Here is a 26,865-nt window from a genome sequence, read left to right as displayed (position 1 = left end):
AAAACGCACGTAGAGCCTCTACGATGACTAGAATTGACCCTAAATCCTGGGTTGGGACAAAGCTCATGAATGCTTTTGAAAACGCACAGTATCAGATACCTTTCGCACCTTCTCTGAATACTGTACAGATCTCTCATATATAACTTTGATGTTCCTGGCAAAATATCTTTGGACTTGCTCGACCTTTTGCGAACCTGCTAAACTCCCAAATGGGCGAGTGGGCGAGGCAGATTCAAGATTCGTGTGGCTCGTACTATCTCTGGATTTTAACGTGGGCTATGTCCAACCTCATCTTGGAAAAGCTTTAACTTTGCTTTGCCAACTTTCAACTAACTTTAATTTAGTCTCATATTTAACCAATGTTTTCGACAGGAAGATCAGTTTAATGATGTCATTTCAATCACAATTCGAAATTGGGTTAGCTATTCATTCAATCAAACGCGTATTCATCTCGAAGACTCATCAGGGACTTCAAATCGATAAACTAGCCCTGGCAGCTGTCGAGACTCCGTTCCAAATGGTTGAGTGGCCGACGAATCGACGACAGGGGCTTGAACCACTGTAACCATATCTCAAGGACTCTCCCATCCATCCATCCATCCATCCTTCCATCCACCCAGAACGGATTGCCCCGCCTGCTCTGTCCAGTTGTGGGTCGTCCGTTGTTATCAGTTGTAGTAGTTTTCCCAAGCACACAGAGCCATCCCCAAGCTGAAGACGGGAAGGAACCGTGTGGACCGCGTCTGTTGTCCATCCATCCATTGATTGGGCTCTCACTTCAACAGCATCGAACTCCCTTTCTCGATTGGCCAGCCATATTCCCCGGTTGATCGGGTCAACCCGTGAGCTCGGAGTCGATTCTGTGGCGCGTGACTCTTGGCCTTGGGTGACGGGACCCCCGTCATCATTGCACATCGTTATGAGCTCTTCGTCGAAGTCTGGTTCTTGTTTACCCCGGGCGGCCCTCGCACAAGCCCCGACGGATGTTCAAGGCGATGGCCGATGGCTATCCATGGTAAATAAAGCCCAGACTAGAAACAATGTTGAGCATGCCATGAGTTGGACCCTAGGAGTGAAAGCTGGTCATATAGAACGGGTCACTAACTACTAATCCTTCTTCATATTGGGAGTGTTTTATCATAGTTGATAAGGGTTCTAATTCTCACTTCACAATGAAAAACCAAAACACCCTCAGAGCATTGAAAGAACTTGAATCCGTTTGAATTCTAGCACCATCGCTTTGTGTCGGAGGCCCGTGAAAGCGAGCCCGAGATCCTGTGGATCGGAGATTCTATTATTCAGCGATTGATCAATTCCAACATCTGGGAGCGGAGTTTTTGTCAAATGCACAGCCTTAATTTTGGCGTGAGCGGGGATCGAACGGAAAACTTGCTCTGGCGGATTGAGAACGGCGAACTCGAGGGTCTCGCCCCCAAAGTCATTGTACTGCTCGTGGGCACCAACAATTACGATGATTCGGCCGAAGACATCGCCACGGCCATTCAAACCATCTGCTCCACTATCCGAGATAAACAGCCCCAGGCGTACTTAGTGGTCTTGGTAAGTCGAATGCCAATGCATCTCAATATATGAACTAACATGTCGGGAACTGATTCGGGTAAATATCGTTCAAATCACACATCGGCCTCTTTCATTTCATGAGCCTTAGTTCTTGGCATAGCAACAAACTATTGTAGGCGCCCTGGTTGGGGTTTGCTCTGATTGCATTCAAGCTAAGTCAATAGACTTAAGAAGAAATTTGCATACGAAGTATTTTCACTTTTTCAAATGTTGCCTGAAATGGACTTTTCGCACCACCCCTTTAGAGCCTCTTGCCCCGTGGACACGAACCCAACCCGTTGCGAGATCGGAATACCAAGATCAATGAACTCATCGGAGATTATCTCAAAGGCAACAGTCGAGCGCAGCTGATCAACATAGATCCCGGGTTCGTTCAAGCCGATGGCACCATATCCCATCATGATATGTTGGACTTTCTACACCTCACGCAGAAAGGTTACGATCGTGCTTTTGAGCCCGTCAATGAACTTCTCCAACAGCTCATGGCCGAATCGGAAAGTGATATCGTCAGGACTGAAGCCGAAGGCGCTGCCTAGACCCACCCCACAATCGATCGTGATCGGTGGGTCATGTCTCATGTTGACAAAGCTAGTGTGCTTGGAAGAGATGCTTGAATGGATGAAAGTGAATTGATGAACTTGACATTTTTTGAAAGTGAGATGAATCAACTATGGTTCTGATTCGGCGATGTGTAAACACCAAAGAAACACGTAGATCGTCTGGTCCCAACCAGTCCTGAACAAAAGCAATTATAATGTGTATCTACGTAGCCCTGGCACTCTGAACTATTATTATCACTTGTAAGGCTCTGTTTTGATTTTGTGCGTGAAGTAAAATTGTGATCAATTCTTTTTTTAAATCTCTTTTCGAATCTCGTATTGCAAGAAAGAGGCCCTCAATATTTCAGGAATAAAACTTGACACGTTCTTCACCCGAGTGTGTCCATATTCTTGTTTGATGGTTATGCAGTTTTTATACCTTTCATTAAACATATTTTGCTCGTGGAAAAAAAATCAAATCGTGCCATGCGCACCGAACATGGAAATCTTTTCTTTCCATGGATATTTTCACGACCTGATCATAGTTTTCACATTAATGAATCTTCTCGAATACACAATCTTGTAAAGACTCTGAGCAATAAATCACAAAGTAGGGATCTTGATGCAACGTAAATTGTTGTGACAAGATCAGAGGGAAGAAAAATCACCTAAAAACAACAGAATTATTATTTTTTTGGGTAATTTCCGACCTTAAACATCAAGTCATTTACGTACATTTGTTCCTTTTCTAACCTGTAACAACAAGGCCAGATTTTTGTCACGTAACGCATGATCATAGAGTTGGCTGATTCTCTTTGCATTTCATTGTTCTCGATTTATTTGCCATACTTATTCACCTTTACATTTTTGCAAATTTTTCACGTAAAGAAATGCATACGTTTCAATATGTTTCCCCTTTTCCTCTACAAAAACATCAAATACATGGAAAGAATCAATGTCTTCCACATTGGTCTAATTCAGCTTCTTATTGTTAAAGTTCACTCTCTTTTGTTTCTAAAATGCTTCATTATTTAGTAGTTCGCACAACGTTTCAATGTTGTGTCTTTCAATCCTAAAAAATCACTGCCGGAAAATGCTTATACTTTATCCTAAGAAACAGCAACCGTTTCTTAATTTCGCTCTTCTGTTTCCATTAAAATGCAAAGAGAAGGGTTGAACGACTAAATGACGGACTAATATATTTTATCGAGATTTCCTAAAATAGGCCATCTTTTGGTAATTGCATCTCTGAGTTATTTTCAATAATATGTTTAAAAAAAAGTGGGAATTAGAGTGTAATAACTAGGGCTCTTTGACTTGAGCTTTGCCTTGAAATCAATGAATTTCAAAGCAGACTCATACCTACGACTTCTAAGTGCAGTTTATATTTTGAAGCATCTTGAAACCTTCGTCCAGGACAAATCAAATGAATGGTTTGTAAGATCAATAACATCAATGCGTGAGAATCTAAGACAATTGTGCACAGATGACTTTCGCGTCATAGCTCATGAAAGCAAAATATACCTTCAGCTATATGTCAGGGCAAACAACACATACATTCTTAATGAAGAGGAAATCGAAATAAAAAATCTCGCCAGAAATGGAAACATAGTAAAAACGGTAAAAGTAGATGGTTTTCCACCCTGCAGAGTTTCAGGGAAGTAATGCGTAGGATAAGTAATTTGAAATGTAGTTCTACTAAATTTTGTCTATCCATGACAAAGACCCTTCACTTTCCCCCAAAGTCGTTGGTTGTAGGTTATTTGAAGGTTGAAATTCGAGAAAAAAGGTATTTGCCCCAAAATGGCCAAGATATTTCAAAACTTTATTTTAAGCTAAAAATACTGTCTTTAACTTTAGTTCAAATTAAGGGTAAGTCAGTTTTATAACGTTTAATTGTAGCGTGGTTAATTTGATATCGTATATCGTCAAAAGCTTATGTAGCTGACCAAAAGATTCAAATTTCATGTAGTAATTATAATATACATGTTAGACGTTAAAACACTTTTTATGAAACCACAAATTGTTTGTTCATTGCACACACAAATGGTTATGACATCCACTTGTCTGTGTGAGAGGCATCTAAATATTTGCACCATTTGTCATAGTTATACGTTTTGTGACGCGACTATGTCACAAGTTCGAAAATTGATGGGTGTTTGCAAAGGCAAGAGCTTAAATTCATAATTAGAGAGAGGAATGATATTCTTGTTTTGAAAGGTATTTCTATCTTTCAGAAAGGCTTAATATTTACGTCTTCCAAAGTGCAAAACAAAACAACTGCAAAAAAGTTCAAGAACAACCTTACTCCGAGGATAACTCGACGTAACAGACAACTCAAAACTGACTAACCTAAAAGTTGACTAACCTTTCAACATTTTTTTTTTTTATTCATCAAATAGTCCAAAAATTCGTTATGTTTTTGGTGCTGATTCTTAAAAAATAGTCTTATCAGAGGGGAAGCAGTTTAAGACACAGAATGAGCCTTCTTCAGCGCAGACCCAAAATAATTAATGTATGGGTGGAATTGATGCACCTTTTGCATTTTGATCAGGAAAAAAAAAGATTTTTAAAAATAGATCTATTTTAGAATATCTTAAATTTTGAATAATATCTTTTAGTTTTCTAATCATAAATATTTCGATCAACCTACAATACAGCTCGAGAAATCGTCCTTCCGTTCCTTCTGTCGTCTTGGCTCAACCGAAAATCGAATGAATTGGAAAAACACGACATGTTTTTGGTGCCTTATACAGTTGTGTAGACTGAAGATCATCTGATCTGCGGAACATGAACAAGAGTTGTGTCAACCTTTGTTTTGATGAGTTTCATACCGTTACCTCAGGCTAGAACCTAAGTCTACGTGCAACTGGAAAAATGGAAGACCAAATTTAGTATGTCCTGAAGTTCTCATTTGATCGAAAATGAATACTGAACTTGATCGAAAGATTTGACCAAACAAATTAACCTGACCAAATCTGGACGCAAGGTCTTTTTGAATCCAAGGTCTTGATAAGGGAACTCAAGAGAGCTGGCTCAAGTTAGTAGCAATTACTACATCAAATTTGAATGATCAGCTTACTCTTGGTCCGCTATATAAAAGATCTATTAAACTACATAAGCCTTTGACGATAGTTATCCAACTAAGCACTTTACAAGACAACGTCATCAAATGATTATTACCAGGGATCTGGATTTTCTTTTCTTTAAATTTTAGATTTATCTTTTAATTTCTTTTTTCGAGTTTTTTTTGAGTTTTTTTCAGGCAAAAATTTCTTTTCTGGGAACTTCCAATTCTAATGAAAAATTGCAAGTTAAAACCCCCCCAGGACAGCTCGACATAATCTAGTATCCAGTAGGCCTTGCCATACTATGCAAGGCCTCAGTGTCTTGAGAAGAAACAAGCCAAGACCCTCCCTATCACTCTTTGGAAGAAATAGAGTGCACATTTTTTTGAACTTCCTTACGGAGACTGAGAATGCAATCCCTACGTAGGAGCTCAAAATGATCAATGATTTTTTATTGTTATGATATCTGACTTTCCAATAAACAGAATCGATGCATCTAGCTAGCCTTTGAACGAGGGGTTGATAAGCATTTTCCAGGTCTGACTTAAAGCCTGCCAACAAATCAATGCGTATGTATTCTGTATTTATTTGTGTGTGCGGGGGGGGGGGATGAAATGGAACATTGAAGGAACCTGGAAGAGAAGAGAGTACTTCATGGTTTTGAGTTTTGACTAGCCTGGATTATGGGAGGCGCAAAAGCTCATGGATTCTTCTGAAGATGTATAGTATAAGATAGCTTTCGTAATTCCATCGAAGAATCGAATTCCATCGAAAAGCTCAAGCTTTTCGTAAAAACGCAACTAGAATCCCGCACAAAAAGAGCAAATTTGAAAATACCTGCTTGTTTAGCCCCCGCCTTTTCACCCTGAGAAATAGCTAAGGTAAAGCACCCAACTAAACCAAATAGTAATCTAGCAACCTGGATGGTTTAGGGTATTAATTTGGGAGTTGAAGCTAGGAGACATTTACTTGGGCTTTTGATTTTAAACATTTTGAAATAATGGAATATCTCGAAACCTTAGGCCATTAGGTCAAAATTTTGCAAATTTCGTTTCTTAGTGTTGTTTTACGCTTCTTTCTTGTATTTAAACAGACAGGCTGATATCTTTGCATTCGAGATTTTTTTTGCCATAACAAAAAAAATATTGCGCGCTTTTAAAATGCCTTAAAGTGATTATTAGACTCTCAAAAAAATATTTGTCCCTGAGTCCTGATCCTCACCCATCTACCTCTCCTAATTCATTCATACACTTAGGAAAGTGACTTAAGAGTTGCTTTGACCTAAGGTTTGGGAAATGGTCCGCAGTTTAAGTAAAATCTCGTCGTTCACTTGACTTTCACTTCTTTTATTTGCATTTTGATAGAAACGGATGGGCGAAGTTAAAAAACTGTTGCCGTTTCTCACAGAAAGGACAAGCAATATTTTGACCGTAGGACACAAACATAGACCAAGGTTTTTTGATTTGATCCCACCTAACCACCCTCCCAATGTACGAACAGAGACAACTGAAACAAGAAATGAACACGATGAGCCATATGCAGGATATTTTTATGTTTGTGTATTTAATGCTTTTATACTTCTTAATTATTCTTCTTATTTGATATAGCGAAATTTCCCAAGACAAAAAGACAAATACTTTTTAGCGGTTGGATTAATCCAAAATAGAGCTTCTACGTACGCTACATATCACTAGATATAGCTCTCCAATCCGGCCTCGATTTGAGAAAGATGGATCGGAAAAGCTTGCATATAAATTTAAGAGATCCTGAATCGCAAAAGTGGTATGTAAGCTCGATGATAACAATAATGATTACAAACATCAGATTCGGCTTGATCGTGACGACGCCGACAATGACTGAAAATGATTTCGATTGACTTTTTCATAGGCGGGTGGTGAGGGGAGCAACTAGAATATTGTTTGTACGTGATTTGATGACCCCGCTTTCTTTTGGATTATCAACGACTAGTGCTGGCGGGGTATGAAGTTTTGACATTCCTCATACTCTTGTTTTGAAAGAACTCTTGGATGCACTTAAGAGCACCCATGTCATCACCATCCAGTTGAGATTTGTCGTCCCAATCTACAAGGGATTCAAGATTCCATGCCCACTGATGTGCTTGCAGTCGACGAGGAGGGTTGTAAGGTCACAGCTGAAGACGATGATGATGATGATGAGGAGGAGGAGGAGGAAGAGGAGGTTGTAGCGGGAGGAGCCGGAGCAGATACCCCCGAGGATGATCCCGGGGTCGACGAAGAGGCGAGCGGTGCGGAGGTACTTGCCTTCTCTTTGGAGGAGCTGGGCGCCTCATTTGACATTTTCTTCATCCGAACGATGAAATTGAGATTTGCCCACTGGTCCGTATAATTGCGTGCTTGATGAAACGTGGTCACGAAAACATCCTCCTTTAAGCACTGACTCTCCACGGGTTTCAGAGTGGACGTGACAAGGCCCTGGAATTCGGGGCCCGTTCTCCGGGGATTATCGGCATCAAACAACGAGATCTGATAAGCATAACTCGACGCCATTGAGTCCGGTCCAATATACTGAACATGGGCGATGAGGAGATTGCAGTTCTCCTGCCTACCCACCTGATTGGCGTGGACATGTTTGATGATGAATCGGAACAAATTACCGTCCCAACCGTAGATGAGGGTCCAAATATTCCGTCGGTAGAAGTTCTTGGCCCTATAGAACAAGATCCCTGCAGGCTGAACTGGCACGGGGGTCACAGCATGTTCAGATTTTAAATGTGGAACAACTTCCGCCAGGGACCCGTTAAATGCACACTGGCCGTGAAATGGACATTTGAGCTGAAGGTATGGACAATCTTTCTCGTGAGCCGACTTCTTGGCCAAAGAAAACGCCTCTTTGCAACCCATGGGGTGATAACGACAAGGATACTGTAGGAGGTAGGAGACTTGTTCCATGGCCAGATTCCGCTCTTCTGACATGTTTCCCCGACATGTTGGACAATGATTGAGTCGTGGGTAGCAATCGGAACAAACCAGATGACCTTTCAGACACTGTTTTATGGGTGGCGTGATGTGATCCAGACACACTGGACATTCCATCAAGGTCAGCACGGACTCATTGTCAACAGTCCCTAGATCCACATCCAAATCCATGGTTACAATGGTAGACTAGGACCTAAGTGAACAGTGAACAGGCTTTTTTAGAATTGTGACATCTCAATCAAGTAACATCTTGATTGCAACAAAAGAGGAGCAAATCATTTCACCACTGAGGGCAGCAAAGTAAGGATATCCTGACCACAACCATTTCCTGTCGCCACAATCTCTTTTAGGATAAAACTTTTTAGTCTAAGTAAAATGGTTTTGCCTGCTCGTCCGAAAAATTAATCGAGTATGCATTTTCAGTGTAAAAATTGGATTCCGAAAATGTGCTAGAGAAAGATGACAGAGGAAGGAGGTGTTGAAGTGCAACAGTCTACCTACTAAACGTCAAGCCACATTCAGTCTTAGGTCGAGATGACTGCTACAAGGTGGATAAAATAAAAGGACCTACTTTCTACATGAATCTACAAAGGCCTTTGTGTTGCCTAGAACTGTCATGATTTCAATCCGTGTGCGCAAAGGAAGCAAGGGTAGCACTGATCAGTTGAATATGTACATGTTTCCTTGCTCATGACAGCTCAGCGGCACTGCAGAATGGGCAGTGTTGTGCCACATCACATCAGCTGGGAGTAAGACAGACTGCTCGCGAGTAAACCTCGCCAGAACCCAGATTCAATGCTCTCAGCTGAACCTCACTGCATGATTGGCCGATGGAGATCACGTGACCAGAGATAACGGCGCACGATTGGTGGAGACTTGAAACTGGACTGGGCTCAAGCAAGGTTACTGCTCACGTTGCACTCTCGCTCGCTCGCACACAGCAACACAATATTGACTGGAAGGAAGTTTTTTTTTTCAGGAGACTGGCTGGGCCATGTTACTGGGAAGAAGCAGGCGCCATCTTGTTCTTTGTTGGCCAGAATACGTAGTGGAGGCCATCCAGGGTTGCCAGGCCAGGGACTAGGGCAGCCTTTTTCATAGCAATACTTACTAGGCCAATCTTGGAGGTGCTTCTTTCTTCTTCCAGATAACCATCACCACTATCACCTCCAACACCAACAAAAACAAGCACCCTGAACTCAGTTGGAGCCACGCATCATCTATTAGACCTAGTTTAACTTGCATTGATCTCTCTCTCTCTCTCTCTCTCTCCCCATAGAGTGACACATTTGCTGGATTCAAACTATCACCCGTGTTTTCAGTTAGGTGCTTGATGTGTATGTGTCAGAAGTATGGCAAATGGAAAAAGGAGAAAAATACAGTATGGGATAAAAAAGATAGGTGACAGAAATGAATTGTTTTGTAATGAACAAGTAATATGTTTTATTATTTATTGTGGTTTTGTACGAAATATAATAATCTTCATTTCTCTGCTACTCAGGGCATTGGCCACTGATAGTGCTTCTATGTAGGTTGAGTAGAGGTTAACGTTACTTCAGAAGCAGAGCAAGTACAATCAATGAGAAGGAAATGTCGTTCGTCTGTATTTGCTTGTGCTCATTGTTACGCCACGTAAACTTCTGCCTGGTTTGGGCTGCCAACAGTTTTCATTTGAGGGAAAAGAAATCTCCTCAGAATAGTCTCACTTCAGTCGTTGGGTTGCAACAACAAAATGGCTGTGCTCCACTATCAAAAAATTGCCACAGGCTCAGATTGAATGAGCGATATCTCAACTTGAGTCAGTCCCAGGGACCAGGGTTTCAAGATCAGTGGAACCTCCTAGGGACCACCCACTCGTCCTTCTCTCCCAAACAAGAAGACAAAAATTGGGCCAAAGCTATTTTTGCTTGAGTTGTAGAGGGAGTAGTAAGAGGAGCAGGAGCAGTTGTAGTAGGAGTAGTAGTAGTAGTAGTAGTAGGAGTAGTAGTAGTAGTAGTAGTAGTAGTAGAAGAAGTAGGAGTGGAAGTAGGAGAAGTATTCAGCTTCTGAATTGAGAATGCTGCATCAGGCTGCTGCTGCTCTTGAGCTTGTTGCTGCTGCTGCCGCTGCGAGTCAAGAAAAGCAAATCTCTTTAAGAGGGCAGGGAACAGCTGGGCCAGGATGCAAACTAGCGCAGAAATACTTTCTACACTACTCTATCGTGCTGTCTGTCCCTGGGTCTGCTTTAAAAGGCATGCTCAGCTCTTTAGACAATGGAAAGGATTTAAATGGTGAAATGATTCGATCTCCCCTCTCGATGTTACTCGAAAAAATGGGTATATGGAAACGAATCGCAGCTCACACACACCTTCCAGTTCACAAGAGAGGCTCTCTTTTCTCGTTGTTGGGGGCTAAGGAATGGGACAGGGTTCGGGCTTCGAGGGTTCTTATGACGGTTAGTTAGGGTACTATCACAGATCCGGAAAAGGCTGGGACACGAATCCAACGAGTCAATCAGGTGATAGAGAGGGAACAGGAAATCGTGGGAGGAGGTTGAGCAGGAGGTAGTGGTTAAAGAGCGTTCTCAATGCAGCACACACTTCTAAACAGCTTGACTGCAGGCACAAGATTGAACTCATCGAGGCACTGAAAACGATAGAGGCAGAGGGAATGTACAAGCGAAGGGAGGCCAACACAAAGATCACTCCAAAGAGCCGTACCACCGGCTGAAGGCAACTGCGCACCGTACGAGGACAGCCTGCCAGCCCCTCAGCCAGAACACTGGAATACTGGATGAGCTGACGGAGTAGTTAGAGACGGAGTAGATGGAGGTCGGAGAGTGGGGAGGAGATCCTTGCCAGCAACGTCCGACCAGCTGGGCTCAATCCGTCGCTTTCCTTCTCCACAGGCCAACCTCGTTGAGCCTCAACTTGGCCTGCCTTCCGAACATCAAGTTGGAATCTTCAATCTTGACAGCCCACAGGCAAGACTGAAAGAGCGAACGAGACTCGAGGACACATCCGCAGCCCCAAGCTGGCCCGCCAAGCTCCGAGGCCTGATCTTGTGGCCGTTTCCCTTGTCCTGTCAACGAAACAGATGCCAAGCATAGACTGTCATCATTCAAGACAGTGGTTCATAAGTTAGGGGGACTGAACAGCCTGCTGCCAGTGATAGTAGTGCTTTTGAGCAGGTAAAGAGGTGGATTTATGGCGATGCTTTTACAGGTCGACGATTGATAACTAGAGAGAATCATAAGAGTGTGTCTCTCTATGGTAGGGGTCTGTATATTGAGCTTCTCTTTGTAGCACATGCGCAGCAGAATTGGAAACGATGACGCAGTTTAGAGGACATTCAAAGGCAAGCCAGTAACCATGGCTGGTTGATGCCCAAAGCATGAACTTCGGGCAACCTCATATGCCCAATCACGGCGCTGAGATGGGAGGAAAAGGAAGGGATATATGAATGCTCACTACAGCGATATGGCAACTTAGTCACTTAACCGATTCCCAAAAGACACATGTGCAAATGTTTCGAATCATAGCGGTTGAATTTACGTTTTACGAGGAATTGTGTGCCTATCCTGGAAACAGGTTTTCTGCATAACCAAGCATTTTCCCGATTATTTATTTGCCTTAGTTCGAGGGCGATGGTTTCATACTTCAGGCACGAATCTTGCCTTACCCTGTAAAATCTGCACAATCATCAAGCCTTTGTGAGAAAGTTTGAAATTTTGCCAAATGCCACATACTCTTTTATTTGATCGCTTCGTGTATAATTTTACAACCAAGCGCCCACAAAGTACTGGAGCAACTGAGACTGCCCATAATGTTGTAGTTAAGGAATCCACGTCTCCAACTGGCTTCAGAGGGTAACGAAAATGGAGGCTCACTTCCTGGTTTAGAAGCAAACCATTCGCATCGCGGTCTATTTCTCGGATTACTGCCAATTATGTGATGGAGTGCGTAAATAAAAAAACAGATCCTCAAAACAGATTAAACAAAACAAGTGTTTGTCCAAATAGATCCACTTAGGCGATTGACTAGACAAGTCTACCTTCTTTTCGTTTAGGTCTTATCACAAGATGTGCATAGTTTCAATTCCAAGTTGTATGGTCCTTAACTCGAAACTAAAGCCTCCGAATAAAGAGAATATTTTCAGATCAAATATTTAAACAATATTCAAGTCAAAAATGGCAAAATATTCGATAAAAGGTTTTAAAACAGGCTAGACAACTTCAGATCAGGTTATAAAAAAGTGCGGTATTGAATTTATCAAGCAAAAATACATCTGCGCTGACTTCTTCAAGCATGAAATGACAACAAATTTAGCACAATCACGCCCAACTTCAATATTGATGTCCATAAGTTGAAACATATTGAAAGAAAGAAATTAAATTTTACGATTGTTTGAAGCTGCAATCAATCAAAATACAATTAGCACCTGAATATTTAAAAAATTGACCAAAGAGGCAAAATGATTGATATCTCTTGGTTAGGTTTAATCATACTTAGCGGCTCTTTTCATATCTGTTGGAAAAACACCTGAACATCTTATCTTTTTTCAACGTAATATTTATTTGATAAACAATGAGCGATTGAAGCAAGATATGCTGAACTATGCAATAAATCAACATTAGGCAGATTGCATGATAGCGAGGTTCGCTTCTCGCAAGGCTCCTAACAAAGGACCAATTTCAGTCCAGAATGGATGTAAAAAAAAAACTACTTACATTTCTATATATATATACAACAAGAACAGGCAAATCAAGATTCAAAGTCAAGACGAATACGTGTTTTTATTTATGGACTGTTTGGACGGATTTGCCGCTTAAAGTTTCAGTTATCTGTATGTAGAAGTGGAACAACCTAGAGGAGAAAGTCAGGTTCGAAGTTGAGGGAATTCCACACTAACTTTGCGTGAATACTAAAACTATTTCATCGTCTTTTACCCTCAATTTATAATAGAGAAGGGCCTGATCTTTAGAGGGAAACAATATATGTGGACAGACACAAATCAAGCGTAATTTTTTATTATTAAAGGCATTTTCTTGTGTAAGTGGATTTCTTCCAGATCTAACAAGTGCTAACATACTCGTTACAAACTCATTAGAAATGGGGTTTTCTTATAACAAAAGTACTAAATTAGAAACAGTGACATAGGTTTTCAACTGCCAAGAGATAATTACCATATGGTTATGGAGAATACCTGAAATTCAACTGTTCTACATGTTCAGGTAAAGTCACGCGTCATGACTCTTCTGTAAATTTACTCGAATCTAATCAATGAAACTTAAGACATTTTATTGTCTTTTCGGAAGAATCTTTGTTGGGAGGACGGAATTCCCCATAAAATTTGTTGTACCACGGCTCAAAAAGTTTGCTACAAGAATGAATCTGGCGATCCGTTAACACCAAGGGAGAACAGTGTGAGCCCTCCTTTCGATCTATTGACTCAACGTTTTGAAAAGACAGAAATAACCTTTATGACAATATGACAAGCAAGACAAAACCAAGGATGAGGACTCTCTTCACGAAAAAGCAAGATTTCGTTTTGAGATCTAAAATATTTGCTTATCCTAGTACGGTCTGTGTCTTCCACTACATACGCAAGATGGGATGAAAATGCGAAATGCCACCGACATTTTCGTTTCCGCTTTCCACGAATAAATGCCATTTGGACGAGCATGGACTAAAAACAAATTACTTACCAAGATAAGGATTGCCAAACACGGTTCAAGCTGAATAGCGCTTTCTTGCCTCAAGGCCTGTACCCTTAGAGTCAGGCAGTTATGGTCCAATCTCAGTCTCGCTCTCAATTTGCCGCTAAATTTGCAGAATAGAGCAAATAGACCGACTGCCTGGCAAGTTTTGTTCACATTTGTGTCAATAATAAAAGGTCAGAATGATGTAGGGGCAAAATCTGTCTTGAAATAGATATTCATCGATTCACTAAATGCTTGCGCGATTTAATATTTGGATGGAATCAAACATTGGAGGTGACCTTTAAGTGCAAACAGTCATGGGTTCGAGCTTTCTGAGTCTGGTGGATCAAGGAAGTACATATTGGAATGCGACAAATTTTGCTTCATCTTTTCTTTCTAGATTGTGGCCATGTCTCTGCCAAATTTTTCAAGGACAAAAATACGAACAAGTTTCCTTCCGAATTCACTGATTCATTTTGTAATTTAGTGCTCAAATCAGCGGCTAAGCTCGAGCACCACATTCTCAATCAATCAAAAACTCAGAATTGGCTTAACCCGAAATACGGTGTTTTAAGCTTGAACCATATTCGACACGTTAGTTTCTTGAAAGTATTAAGCTCAAATTAAAGCGATGTGGCCATATTAGATGGGCATCAAATTGTCTCATCGCTTTCTTTGTTTGTCATACGAAATCGCTTGTTCATTATTGTTGTTTATTTTATTTTGCTCTTAATCAAAATGTGAGCCAGTGAAAATTTAAAAATAAAATGCTTATTTTGGGTTGTTCAATAATAAAAAATGATATAATTGTGTCAAATTCCTAGCTAACCTAGTTTAAGCGCTGTAGCAAAAAAAACTTTGCAGACCATGAGGAAATTGGGTGAGGGCCATTTTTAATCGTCCCCTCTAATAGATACACAGTTATGCTTAACACTATTTATCCGTGAAAAGTATTGCAGTTTTATTAATCTGGATTGAATCAATCAATCAACATAGAAGGAACGAGAATGATAATTTGGAATCGATTGCCTCCTATTCGAAAGAAGTCACAAGAAAGAGAAAGAAAGAGGCGGTCAAAAAAGTGCCTTTGTACTTACTGTTGGTAAACAATGTTGTTCTTGATTTCTTATGAAACTCAATTTTAGATGGTAAAAAATTTCAAAACCTGAAGTTTGATTAGCGTTCATGGTAACAAAATGGTCAAATAACTGTTTGTCGCTCAAGCCATGGCACAACAAGATTGTTTTATCACTTTATCCACAGTTGTTCTCGCTTATTTTGGGTTGCTCTGAAGGTTTTACATTGAAAGTAAATCTCCTTACAAGACAAATGATTGCAGGGATTAGACAAAACAACGAGAAAAATAAATAGCCCCCGCCAAAGTAAACACGAAATGGTCATCAGTTTGAGAATCCAAGTGAAGGATTTAGAGACAATCCTTCCTTTGTTATAAAGCATTCTATTTAATGGAGATACCAGAGGATTTACCTGTCAATTCATACGGTCAATGGCATCAGTGAAACACTTCTCCCTCCAAAAATATTCATCATCTACGAAGACATTTGGGATATTTTCGAACACGAAAAAATACCCTCTGTTTTGTTGTGGATCGACTTCAAACCCTCTATTTGGATGTTAAAAAGATCATGCCCTCACCGTAAATGCAATCATGCGAAGTTCACGTTTGGGAAAACCAAAGTTCGGCATTCTTATCCGACTTGAATGAAAGGGCAAATTTGCAGTGAGGTATCAAAACGCTATATTATTCAAAGTATTAATTTTCTTATGTCTGTTTTCAAGTGGTTGATCGGTATGATCAAGAACCACTGGAACATTACTCCAATGGTTAATGGTATGGTGGAAAGGAGTTTTTTTGAAACCAACAAGAAACTAAAGCCAAACGGAATCCAACCACAATTGTGAAAGAAGCGACTTATGGAAATGCTAAGCCCCTATGACGAAAATGTAACTACTCCCGTTCTACAACATCTAAAGGAAAATAAGGGAAACTACCAAAAACCGAAGGCTTGTCAGCGTTTGTAGGTTGGAAAAGAGAGCATATCGTTGGACAAGGAAAAGGTCATTCTTCTTCATAAGAAACTCAGACAAGCTCGTATGTACCAAAAACCGCCAGCACTTGTATGAAAGAGCCATTCCATAACGATGCGATCTCTTGCACATTTTTTGAATTATATCCAACGAACATATTCGAGCTCAAAGTTGGACTGAAAGTATGCGCACATCGTCTAAAAATGGACATCCAAGAACCCGTTATTCAAGATGGAGATGAAAGCTCAATATGGCAAGCACAAAACCGATGTCAGTGCTGGTGACAGCTAGAGCTCGGATTTCATGGAAATGCTGGAAATCATGTCTTGAAAACCGTGCCTAGACAAGTCTTCGTAAGCGGTGCGATTTTTCATACACAAATGAAAGAAGGTTAGCGTAAGGTAGAATGAGGGTCACAAAGAACATTATACGGACACTCTCGAATCATTGTTCGAATTTTTAGCACAATCAAAGTCGACTTGTGTGGTTTAAGGACCCCCAAAAAAATAGATTTAGACGAGTCGTTTTCACTAAGATCTGCCGTCATCCATCAGACCACCTATCAGACCAATCAGATCAGACCACCAGACCTACCTATTGTAATTAGTGCCACAGGATTTTAACTACACACTTTTACCAATGGAACTATTTTTTGAAAATGGTACTTGCAATGATGCAAGCTAGAACCTTTCAATTGGACCTAAGTGCGATGGCAAGCGTCTATTAATGGTCTTCGCTGGTTTATCGGTGCTTTTACCTCTTCTTCTTGTTCATTTCCGTTGTTGACTAGTGTGTTCGTTTGAATTTCACGGGAAGCGCTTTCTTCGAGCTCCAAGAGAAATTACTATCCAGAAAGAGAGCGTTAGGGATCGGGCTACTCACTGGTTTGGTTCGAGATACACGGGAGAGAACGAACCCGGTTTGAAGGCTTCGGCGGGAGTACACACGAAAACATCGACGGAGAGCCTTACTGAGGTCAGAAGCGGTGTTCCAGATTACGGATGCCAATCCCCTCTTGCCTCTTGGACCAAGGAAGGTGAGCAGATAGACGGTTGGACAGGCAAGCAGACAGCGAGGGGTTCTTTCTCAGAGGGGCTTATTTATTAGTGTTCGTTTCCTCTCTCGAGGACAAGGAGAAGTTAATTATGCGCTTACCTGTCTTTGGATATTTTGTGTTCGTGATTGCCATCTTTGGCCTCTTTATCAATGTGGCCTCGATCGTGCTTCTGATCAAGAAGAACCGCCCCTCGCCGTTTCACCAACTACTCAAGATTTTAGCTGTGTACGATGTCTTCGTTGTGATGTGATGTTCCATTTCGTACGGGATTCCAGATATCCTACCCGGCTACCTCGAAAACCAACACCCTCATATTATCCAATGGATGTTCCCTGTCTCGCACATCGCCGTTATGACCTCCATCTATTGTACCGTGTTGATCAGTTTCGAGCGCTATGTCCGGATTTGTTTCTTTTGCCAACTCCGAGCTACACGCCTCATCACGCCCGAAAACTTTCGGGCCTACGTCATTGCCCTCATCTTGGGTCCCATTCTATTTTGTTTACCCAAGTTCTTTGAGGTTGAAACTAAGCCTCATGTGGTTGAATACACCGAGCGGTTCAACTGTTCCAAGCTCTGGATATTTGACCACGATGCCACGACATTGGCTCGATTCCACAGCATGATGAAACCTGAAGACATTACAGAGCTCCATCGACTTGGCGTGGTGTGTGGGAAAAACACGCAAAAAAGCCAACCAAATGAAACGAGCGCAGATCCGTTTGTACCTAAACCTGGCGCAGAGACCACATCATCCTATCTGCTCGAGGCTCTCCGCAAACGAGTCATGGAACGGAACCGCACGAGCGCACTCAATCACTTCCTTCAGGGGAAGGCCAAGGCCAGGCATAAGCCGACCAATGGAATGGCAAATTACACGATTGAAGCCGAGATTTTGACCCTCCAGGAAACGGAGTTGAGAAAGAATCCCTATTATTATCAAGTCTATTACGTGTATCTTAATATTCTGGTCAACTCCTTGGTTCCGCTTGGAACCCTTCTTTACCTCAACATTGTAACCGTACGAACCCTGCGACAAATCATTGTACAAGACGAGATCACCAATTCCAACCCTCCGTATATCCTTAAGAAGTCGGTTAGCCATGATAATTTTGAAGTCCTTATGGAAGATTCCTTCTATCCAAATATGAGGAAAAGCCATTCCACGAACAGTTTGAACGGGACTGAGGCCATCACCCGACGGGAAAGTATCAATCAGCAACCCACAATCCCTTTGGATCCCAAAGAAGTCATTTGCAAATACACTCAAGGCGAGGATCACGTGGTCCTCTTTGGTGTGGAACAAAGGAAATCCTTACCTCACAGGATCCCCATGTGTAAGAAGACCCGTCAATCTGCCCAGAAGAGCGCTCATTTATCAAATCAAATTCCAATCCCGTCCGATTCAAAAGAATCCCATGAAAAGACCGGAGGTCAAAGCGGCGGTGGGCGACCCACTTCCAAAGAAATGGCCAAATCCAATCCAAATATTTCCCATATGCGAGTGGGTGGAGGAGGTCGGGTGAAGCGAATGCTTTCCTTCTCGGACCCAATGTCGGATCTCCTCGACATTGGGAAAGTGATAGTGGATTCCCCACCTGATGAGGAGGCAGGAGAGACGTTTGCCCAATGCAATCGTAAAGGCACTCGACGAAGTACGGTCTTGACCATGTTGGAATTCAATAATCCCAAGGAATCCAAACTCTCACCTAGTCCGGAAGAGCATGAAGAGCTCTTGACAAGCCATGAGGAAGCAGATTCAGGCTCGAGGGTCTGTGAGCGACATTTATCAACATCAAGTGGTTCCAAAGCCAAGACCAAAGAAATCAAGCCCGAGAAGACGTCCAAGGACTCTCTAAACGTCACAGAGCAACCCACAGCCCAACGAACCACTTCACAGGAGAGCAAGAAAAGCTCGCAATCATTCCTGACCATTCAAAGTGGACCCAATATCTACTCAGCAGCTGATGTAGCCGCCTCCAATCGCCTACGAAGGCATTCCCGAGCTCCACCGGGACAACACACATCCTCCTCTTCTACGCACGGCCAGCGAAGCTCTCGACGAGGCACCACGGTCACGGAGAATGGCAGCTTGGGCCTCACGCTCTCCAATAATCCGTGTGGCACAGAACGATCTCAAGAGAAGCGACTTACCCGAATCAGCATATTCATCGTTTGGCTATTTATCTTCTGTCATTTTTGGAAGCTCATCCCGACATGCTACGAGGTGTTCGTAAGCCATAATGGATCGAACCACGATAATTGGCCCTTCTCTGTGTTGGTCGTCGAACATATCTCACACCTCCTGATTACATTTAACTCTGCCATTAACTTTCTCATTTACCTAGTTCTCTGATCGGTTATCATCGGTTCATTTAGTGGAGATAAGCCATGTGTAATTGACGTAGCCTTTGTTCGTACTTGGTTGAATAATTATGATCGACTATGTTGGACAACCCTCAATAGGCAACTCATGTTCTTCTACCATCTCTGTGACCCACAGTTTCATGAATCGATTTTCAATTCATTGACGTCCGTGTCGCCTAGTTCATCGTTGTCTGTGGTTGATTCTTTCCAACTTCTGAGTAGGTGTGATCAAACGAAATGATTTGAAATAAACTGAAACGAAAAGCCAGATCATTGATAGGTTTTTCCCATCTTAAAGGCGCTTTGAAAGCCAATCGATGGATTCAAAGGAATTCTCTTTGACTCGATTTCGACCACCAAAATACGGTCAATTTTGTGGTCGGATAATGGTGGCAAGAAGTGTTTTTAAATATGAACTCGCCTTACAGCGGCTTAGACGAAAATCAAGCGTATACGTTATGCCAATTAAAACATCAACCACCCCACATGTCTCAGTTTGAAGGAGAGGCAAAAACATTTTTCAGTGGAAAAGGTGACGTTTCGAAATAATATTTGATTGAGTGGATCAAAGGCTTTTTCATGATTCGAAAAACAAAATTTATTACGTTTCACGTACAAGAGATTTCTTGGCCCTAAAAAGCACATTGAAGATTAAATTTGGGTAATTGACACATCGTTAGGGATACATAGCAAAAATGTGATTACCCCTTGATGTCAAAAAGGCAGGGTATAGCTGAAGAACAAAATATAGAGACCTCCAATAAAAAGGTGTCCGTCCATCCGTAGTGATGGACAGAAAGAAAGAACTTTTGGTCAGTGCTATCTATTCCTTCTGCAAAGAATGAAATCTGAAGTTATTTTTGTCCGTTTCTGAATTTTTCCGCTTCTCTTCCACTTTCAGAAATGTACTTTTCACATTTATTTAATGCACTTGGCATTTACACCCTGACGCTCAAATTTTGTTCCACTGGGCATCGGCACTCTCGTTAACGTGACATTGATGTGCAGACGTATCTCATATGGACAGCATGTAAAAATTGTTCGCTAATGCATGATCCTGATTTAATCTGGCCGATACCCGATTCCGTACCTGTTTTGAATATCTAATTCAAAAGAGAAAACCGAAAAACCATTGTCATTTCTTTCTGGTTTTGGAGGAAGGGGAGAAAACTTCTCCAAACTGAGACTTTTTGATAAGATGTGGTTAATTTTGATGTACTGTATTGCAATTTTCCAATATAATGATGTATAATATGATATTTTTACGTCGAGCAGAAATTGCAAAAAAATGAATGTTTTCGAATGTGCGGAACTGCTGAACTGAGTCAACCGGTTGGTGCAATCCTCTTGAATTTCTGCTCGACAAACGAACAATATTTGTTGTCGGAGTCTACTGAATTATCAATAAAAGCACCACGAGAGAAAACTGAAAAAAACAACATGGCGATGTGAAGTAACAAATGTTCCACAATAACCAAGTGCGTTGGGAAGAATAGCTCCTACAGGAATTGATAAAACTATTTCTTTTTCAATCTATTGCCCATGAAGATATGATTGAAAATCAAACGGAAATGATTTTCATGTCAGGGTGTTGTATGCAATAACCAAATCTAACAATGTACAAGCCACGGATAATTTGCATTATTCACTAGAACCACTTGTTTGAACCTTCGTTCAAACCGAGAGGGTTGGCTCCCATTAAGAGAAGGGCACTTTCGATCTATCCCTAGTTGTCAAGCATGCCAAACCCAGAACTGAGCAAGCATACACATCAAAAACATCTTGTCTTCTCTTCGAACGGAATATTAGATTTTCTCGGACTGCGTAGATGTGTGTCATTTATCATGTTGTTCCAGCCTTGTTCACAAAAGCATCTGAAAATGGACACCCATGCTCATTTGCTCATTTGACGGCACCCTTAACATTTTACGAGACCAGAAAAGCGAACAAATGACCGAAAATGGTTCCGGAAGAGAATGACGAGAAAGGAAGACCTTCAAACCAAGGAGAATGACCTTGCGTCGCGTTTTATTGATCGATTGGCCTTGGGCTAGGCCATCAATCACGGGCTAATAAGATATTTAAGATTCTGAAATAATGATAATATCTTTTATTACAACCCTCAAAAAAACGATCACGGAGGATTGTCCTGACGAACGTAGAGAGGGTGTGGGGAAAGTCATCCGTAAACTTAATGTTTCAATCTGAATAATTCATATTCAGCAAGGGAATAGTTCCCCCCTACCTTGAATAGAAGACTAAATTAAAAGCGAGTATTGCCTTCACATCTCAAAGTTCTCAATTTACCCACGTGCCGCCTTCTTTCCGCTCGCTTCGTCGTGGTCGTACCACGTTCAAGAAATCCCGGTGGGAGATCATCTGTCGGGCAAAGGTTGCAGTCAAGTAGTAACACTAGCTCAGTAGTGTTCTCTGCGTTAGCGGAAGGAACAAACCCAAGTATTGGAAGAAATCGAGTTCAAGAGAGACGCATTTCCCAAAAGCAACCAAAGACACACCATGAGGTGCCTTTTGAAACGAGGCTATCTGCATCCATTTTATTTGACATCTCTTTCAACCGGATTGATTGGCTTCTTCATCTCCAAGTCCTTATCATTATACGTTCTGTTGAAGCTCCACCAATCAAAAGTGCAAATCTCCTCGCAGAAACTTTGGCAAACGATGGCTAACGAAGTTTGGCCTTTGGGGAACTCTTCGTCAGAGGGCAAGGCTGATCAAGTTTCTCATTGCCTTGTTGTCCTTCTGGTTCTCTTCTCAATCGAGTCTGTGGCTAATCTGACTCTAATGATCGCATCGAGGCGGAAAAGTCTCATTCTTTTGGGTATCTTTGTTGGCTATCGAGTTTTTTGTTTACTTGGAGTATCAATTGCTATACTCGCTCAATCTTTGGAAACCTCGCCGACAAATCTGGACATCCTTCTCATCCTAATCCTTGCTTTTGGCATATTCATGGCCAGTGCTCAAAGAGGTAAGAGATCCACAGAGTTACGAGTACATTACAACGAGGATTGGATAGAAGTGGGAGATAAATTTCAAAGCCAAACTGCTATTCTGAAGTTCACAATGGTTGCCTAGCCAACGGACTCATAGCGAGGGAATCTAGGTCTTGAGGAAAGGCCATTCTCGCTAATACAATAATACCTCCTTGCATTAGCCTCGTGTCATATTTGCGAAAGAGGATCCACGTCAAACAGAACGAATGAGCTATTCTGACCAAAAGAAACCCAAAACAAGACATATTTGTAACAGGCAGAGGGTCTGTCCATTGTATAGGAAGCGATTGAGAGAATAAGGGTACATCGATGTAATTGAATTCAGAAAAAGAAGGCTCGACATTAATATGATTGACTATTTTCAGTTATGGACGACATGGCCATTGTTCCAAGCGATGAGCCTCACGACCAGGCAGCACGTTATGGGAACACCAGCGAGAGCATTTCTGGTTGCCGAGGCAATGACCGCTTGAGGCGAGAGCGCATCGAAATTGACTTCTCTCCCAACTTCCAAAGCTTCCAGAGCGATCCCGATGCGCTCACGATTGACACCAATGTCGTAGATGTAGAAGAGTCGGAAATTGGGAGCAACTCTTTGGCCTTGGCAAGTTTGGTTCTCGATGGCGTGGACCTGGATTCTCCCGCTCGTGATGGCGACCTTAAGTGCACATCATTTCATAGAATTTAAACACATTAGACCCACGCTTTGAGGTTAGGGTTTTTATTGGATTTGCTCGCTGGAAGGGCCATGTTTTCGGTCGAACTCGAAACTCGAAACTGAAAAAGACCAGAGTGCATTCTCAGACTAAATACGAGGTTCGAAAAACAAGGCTTTCAAATCCAAGCGAGGTTACTGAAGACTTGAAAGCTTTTGATGTTTGGAAAGGATTTATTCAAGTGTATAGGATCTCTAAGCCAAATAAAACCTATTCTCTGTCCCGGATAACTCACCCCGAAAAATAGTTTCAGTTGCGCATTTGAAGGTATCTGATCTGTATTTGACATTATAATCTTGAAAGTCCAAACACGAAAAGGAGACTGGAAAGTCAGGCATAGTCTAAGGGACCAGATCCAAGATAAAAACTCTAGATCTGAAATCATCTGATTTTTTAGGGGAAAAGGGTTGCTGGGGTTTCATTGTTTTTTTTCTAATCACTACTAGGAATGTAATCCCCGGTACTTAGTGGCTTTTCCTTTAAATTAGAGGCTATTTTCTGCGGCTTTCCTATATATTTGCCAAAGTTTTCAATAACAAAGGAATTTTGAAATACCGTATAGCCAAATTATCGGGACGTTCAGGTCAGTGTAGAGAAATTTGGGTATATTTTTGTTCGTCTAACCTTGGTTAATACTTCTTCTAATTGAGTTGATTTGGCTCCATAACCTGTCTATTGGTCAAAAACTGCAATTTTTGTCTGTACTCTTTCCCTCGTCGTGCGAAAATGTTAATATAACCGACATGATTTGTTTGCAGTTTCTGGGAATTTTGGGGGAGAGCTCAATCATATTTGGTTTGAATAAAGATTTAGTTAAGGAAATTTCTAATCGTATTTGGGCACACAATATAAAATCAGGGAGTACAGAGGAGCAACTTTGTTGTAATATAGCTACTGGTAAATATTTGTAGTCGTCATAATACAGAATGTGCCTTCAAAGACACTTTATTAAAGCTTTTTTTAGTAGCTTTAAATGCTATCGTTGTTTTGCTCATACAGTACTTTTGTTTGGGGTCTTAGGACATTGAGGTGAACTTATTGTCGTGGAATGGGATCAATGTTCGTTGGATAGTTTGTTTTGTTTGTACGTACCATTCATTACTTTGAGGAGGTCAAAATCATGGGGCAAATTAAGAAAATGTTTCAAAAACCCTAACGTAAAAATAACATAAAAATGACAGTCAAATTTAAGAGTTTTTAGCATATTAATAGACATGAATATACCTACAACAGCAAAGGCGTTCGTTCCTCTTGGTTCCTTGATTACAGTAAGTGCTCCCATATACGATAACAATTTATTTAGCTCATTTTTCTTTTTGAGCCACATGTGTCTCAAAATAACCCCATTTCTTCCTAATCGCCAGCTAACCATCTGGAACTTAAAAAAAAAACAGAAATATCAAATAAGATGAAACATTGGCCTTTTGTCTAAAAAAAAAAAAATATCATTTTTTTCGCCTACCGACGATATCACTGGCAGAAATACGGCACCGACGTCATTCCTTCTAAAAGCTCTGAATTTGTGCTCTTTAGTATTCTCCGGAATTTAGGCCTGTCTGACCTTCCATGTAAAGAAGCCTTGATAAGGTGGGTCCGCATCCTGGTTCAAGTTTAGGCATGGAGTTTCAGGCATAAAGTCAAAGGACAGTTAATCGAGTAGTACTCGTACGAACAAAATGATTCCCATTACCGTGTGGATTTTCTTGCTTCTAAGTTTGATCAAACTACCTTCTGCTCGGAGTCAGGAAGAAATCTCATGTCCCAAGGGATTTGTGATCTATGGTGAGAAATCATACCTAAGAGATGACTCGGAAGCCATCTTCTGCCTTGTCTGCAAGACCAATTCCGCGTTTGCGGAAATTGTGGAAGTTTGCCAAGATCTCGGCTTTTTTGCCAACTTGAGGTTCAAGGCCGTTGTGAACACAGCTTGGATAAAGGCCAAACCGGAGGGATTTATGAGCCACAAACTCTCCTGCGAAGATCCTGGATGGGCTGTTACTAAAGAATCAGGCCAGGATGTGTTTCCATGTGATCCCTTGAACATCAAAACTGGTTTGAAATTCGACATCAATCGAAACTTTACGGATTTGACACAGTTGCTTCAATCACGAGCTTATGTCACAGACAAAAACGTAGAGCGGGAAATCCAAGTATTCGGGCACAAAGTCTTATCGTGTCCAAGTCAAGAAAAGATCAAACGGATCTTCGTGACTTTTACAAAAGGCCAACGGTTGGCCGAGTTACGTCTCTGCATTAAATGTGAATCGTTCTTGATATGCACCTCCAACATGTTACTGTATGGACAGCCTTCGACGGATTTGGCCTTCTCGTATTCTTTAGACGATCATTTCCTTGGTACAGATCTCTCTAATGGAGTCTGTGGTATCACGTATGACCATGAAAATATATTGGAGACCCTTATGGACTCAATCAACTATGTGAAGTGCTTGCATCCCCAATTATTGCTGAGTGATCTTGAACCACCCAACGAGATTACAACCCTGATTGTGATTGGAGGAGCGTTCTTGTGCACTTTTTTTGTAATCGGAATCGCTTTTGTGGTTTCGAAAATGATCAGCAAACACAAATACCTGAGCAACTTTTCCAACACCCTCCATGGAATAGAACCGGAACGAAGAGCCACGTGGATCCCTAAGTGGAAGCTGGCCTCCAAAAAGGCCAAACGGAACACATACTTAGCTCCAAGGAGGCCTGCTTCAGAAAGATCTGAGGATTATGACTACTATTCAGAATACCAAACAGATTCAGCGACATACCTTTCGGCAAGACTTAATATTTAGAAAGTACATCTCATGATCCATCTAAAAGATTGAAATTTGACGTTGATTGTTCAGAAAATAGATCATTGATAGTCTTTTGTAAACATTACAGACGTCATGTTTTTTACGACCGCCAAAAAACTGTATTCACGTTGATGCCCGTGCAACGCAACTATGGTTTAAATCTATAACAAAACCTCCCAGGTGGTAAATGGTCCTTGAAAATTGTCTCTTAAAATATCTGCTCAATCAAAGTTTATCAAAGCCGTTTGACGTATGAACGCGTATCTAAATAAGCACGAGGCTCGTTTCGTCAAGAGTTTTGTCATTTTGATCCCTCACGATGTGGCAAATTTGCAACAAACTTCTAGGATAGCGTTCCCGAGGGACGACAATAAAGAATTTATCTGGTTAAAAGGACTTGGACTTGTGCAACCGGAAAACTTAGTAGCATCTCAAGACGGAAAATATTTGGTTTTCACAATGACATGGCAGTCTTGGATGGGGGAGAAGTTTGCCTTGAGATCTAAATTCAAAGAGCATTTTCTTCATTCAGATCAATGTGGAAGGCTTTTGAGCTGACAAAGTGGCAGATATTAAAGCGGAGTTGATTGATTTCTAGGCTCCGGCACTAAATGGCCTTCAATGGATGTAAACAATCTGAAATTCATAAGCCAGCAATAAATACTATCCATGGTAATCCAAAGAAGTGTTGTTGTTATAAAAAGATAGCTTATGATTGTAATGTCCCTAAAAACAGTTCCTTTGAAAATACATAATTGGGTGGTTGGCATGGTTGAAAAGACGATTCTTCTCTTATTTTTACGCTTGAAAGCTCAGTCGCATAAAGACAAACTACCAAATGTTGCACATTCTTTTCTCATATTGACAGATTCTGAATCCAAACTCTGAACAAAAAATGAGAATAAAAGCCAAAGAGAGAATGCAAAAGTTTTGCATAACCTTTATCTGGGGGCACTCTCTGGCATTTGATAATGCTTTGACTCTTCTCATATTGGAATCTTTGAAACGAAACTTTCCATGATTTTATGGCTCGATT

At 41.3% G+C, this 26,865-nt stretch overlaps 4 protein-coding genes across 7 annotated transcripts; 3 read left to right on the top strand and 1 right to left on the bottom strand.

Moving 5' to 3' along the window:
* Nucleotides 1–496: 496 nt before the first annotated feature.
* On the top strand, nucleotides 497–2,432 carry LOC131891136 (platelet-activating factor acetylhydrolase IB subunit alpha1-like). Its single transcript, XM_059240653.1, has 3 exons — nucleotides 497–1,015; nucleotides 1,231–1,560; nucleotides 1,827–2,432. The coding sequence occupies exons 1-3, from the start codon at nucleotides 920–922 to the stop codon at nucleotides 2,115–2,117; spliced, it is 717 nt and encodes a 238-aa protein (XP_059096636.1). The 5' UTR covers nucleotides 497–919; the 3' UTR covers nucleotides 2,118–2,432.
* Nucleotides 2,433–6,725: 4,293 nt separating this feature from the next.
* On the bottom strand, nucleotides 6,726–11,204 carry LOC131890288 (E3 ubiquitin-protein ligase SIAH1B-like). 3 transcript variants are annotated; one of them, XM_059239609.1, is made up of 2 exons: nucleotides 9,257–11,204; nucleotides 6,726–8,338 (listed from the first exon to the last, which is right to left on the bottom strand). In XM_059239609.1, the coding sequence occupies exon 2, from the start codon at nucleotides 8,314–8,316 to the stop codon at nucleotides 7,282–7,284; it is 1,035 nt and encodes a 344-aa protein (XP_059095592.1). In that variant the 5' UTR covers nucleotides 8,317–8,338; nucleotides 9,257–11,204; the 3' UTR covers nucleotides 6,726–7,281. The 3 variants fall into 3 exon arrangements, with proteins under 3 accessions (XP_059095592.1, XP_059095593.1, XP_059095594.1); XM_059239610.1 differs by having other exon boundaries at nucleotides 10,493–11,199; XM_059239611.1 differs by lacking the exon at nucleotides 9,257–11,204 and adding an exon at nucleotides 8,717–9,191.
* A 5,561-nt stretch (nucleotides 11,205–16,765) lies between these two features.
* Nucleotides 16,766–19,654, top strand: LOC131890970 (uncharacterized). Its single transcript, XM_059240431.1, has one exon. The coding sequence runs from the start codon at nucleotides 17,257–17,259 to the stop codon at nucleotides 19,285–19,287; it is 2,031 nt and encodes a 676-aa protein (XP_059096414.1). The 5' UTR covers nucleotides 16,766–17,256; the 3' UTR covers nucleotides 19,288–19,654.
* A 1,452-nt stretch (nucleotides 19,655–21,106) lies between these two features.
* On the top strand, nucleotides 21,107–23,366 carry LOC131890971 (uncharacterized). 2 transcript variants are annotated; one of them, XR_009374364.1, is made up of 2 exons: nucleotides 21,107–22,610; nucleotides 22,675–23,366. XR_009374364.1 is itself a non-coding variant. In XM_059240432.1 (2 exons), the coding sequence occupies exons 1-2, from the start codon at nucleotides 21,816–21,818 to the stop codon at nucleotides 22,995–22,997; spliced, it is 792 nt and encodes a 263-aa protein (XP_059096415.1). In that variant the 5' UTR covers nucleotides 21,416–21,815; the 3' UTR covers nucleotides 22,998–23,361. The 2 variants fall into 2 exon arrangements, 1 of the variants encoding a protein (XP_059096415.1); XM_059240432.1 differs by having other exon boundaries at nucleotides 21,416–22,284; nucleotides 22,675–23,361.
* The last annotated feature ends 3,499 nt before the right edge of the window (nucleotides 23,367–26,865 follow it).

Source organism: Tigriopus californicus, chromosome 11, assembly GCF_007210705.1.
Source record: "Tigriopus californicus strain San Diego chromosome 11, Tcal_SD_v2.1, whole genome shotgun sequence".
Taxonomy (NCBI): domain Eukaryota; kingdom Metazoa; phylum Arthropoda; class Copepoda; order Harpacticoida; family Harpacticidae; genus Tigriopus; species Tigriopus californicus.
This window is presented reverse-complemented; position numbering and strand designations above follow the sequence as displayed.

Coding starts and splice junctions, on each gene's coding strand:
- LOC131891136 (XM_059240653.1), top strand. CDS start 920: ATGAGCTCTTCGTCGAAGTCTGGTTCTTGTTTACCCCGGGCGGCCCTC. Junction 1,016..1,230: donor ATGGCCGATGGCTATCCATG/GTAAATAAAGCC, acceptor TTTGAATTCTAG/CACCATCGCTTTGTGTCGGA. Junction 1,561..1,826: donor AGGCGTACTTAGTGGTCTTG/GTAAGTCGAATG, acceptor CCACCCCTTTAG/AGCCTCTTGCCCCGTGGACA.
- LOC131890288 (XM_059239609.1), bottom strand. CDS start 8,316: ATGGATTTGGATGTGGATCTAGGGACTGTTGACAATGAGTCCGTGCTG.
- LOC131890970 (XM_059240431.1), top strand. CDS start 17,257: ATGTTCCCTGTCTCGCACATCGCCGTTATGACCTCCATCTATTGTACC.
- LOC131890971 (XM_059240432.1), top strand. CDS start 21,816: ATGAGGTGCCTTTTGAAACGAGGCTATCTGCATCCATTTTATTTGACA. Junction 22,285..22,674: donor CATGGCCAGTGCTCAAAGAG/GTAAGAGATCCA, acceptor GACTATTTTCAG/TTATGGACGACATGGCCATT.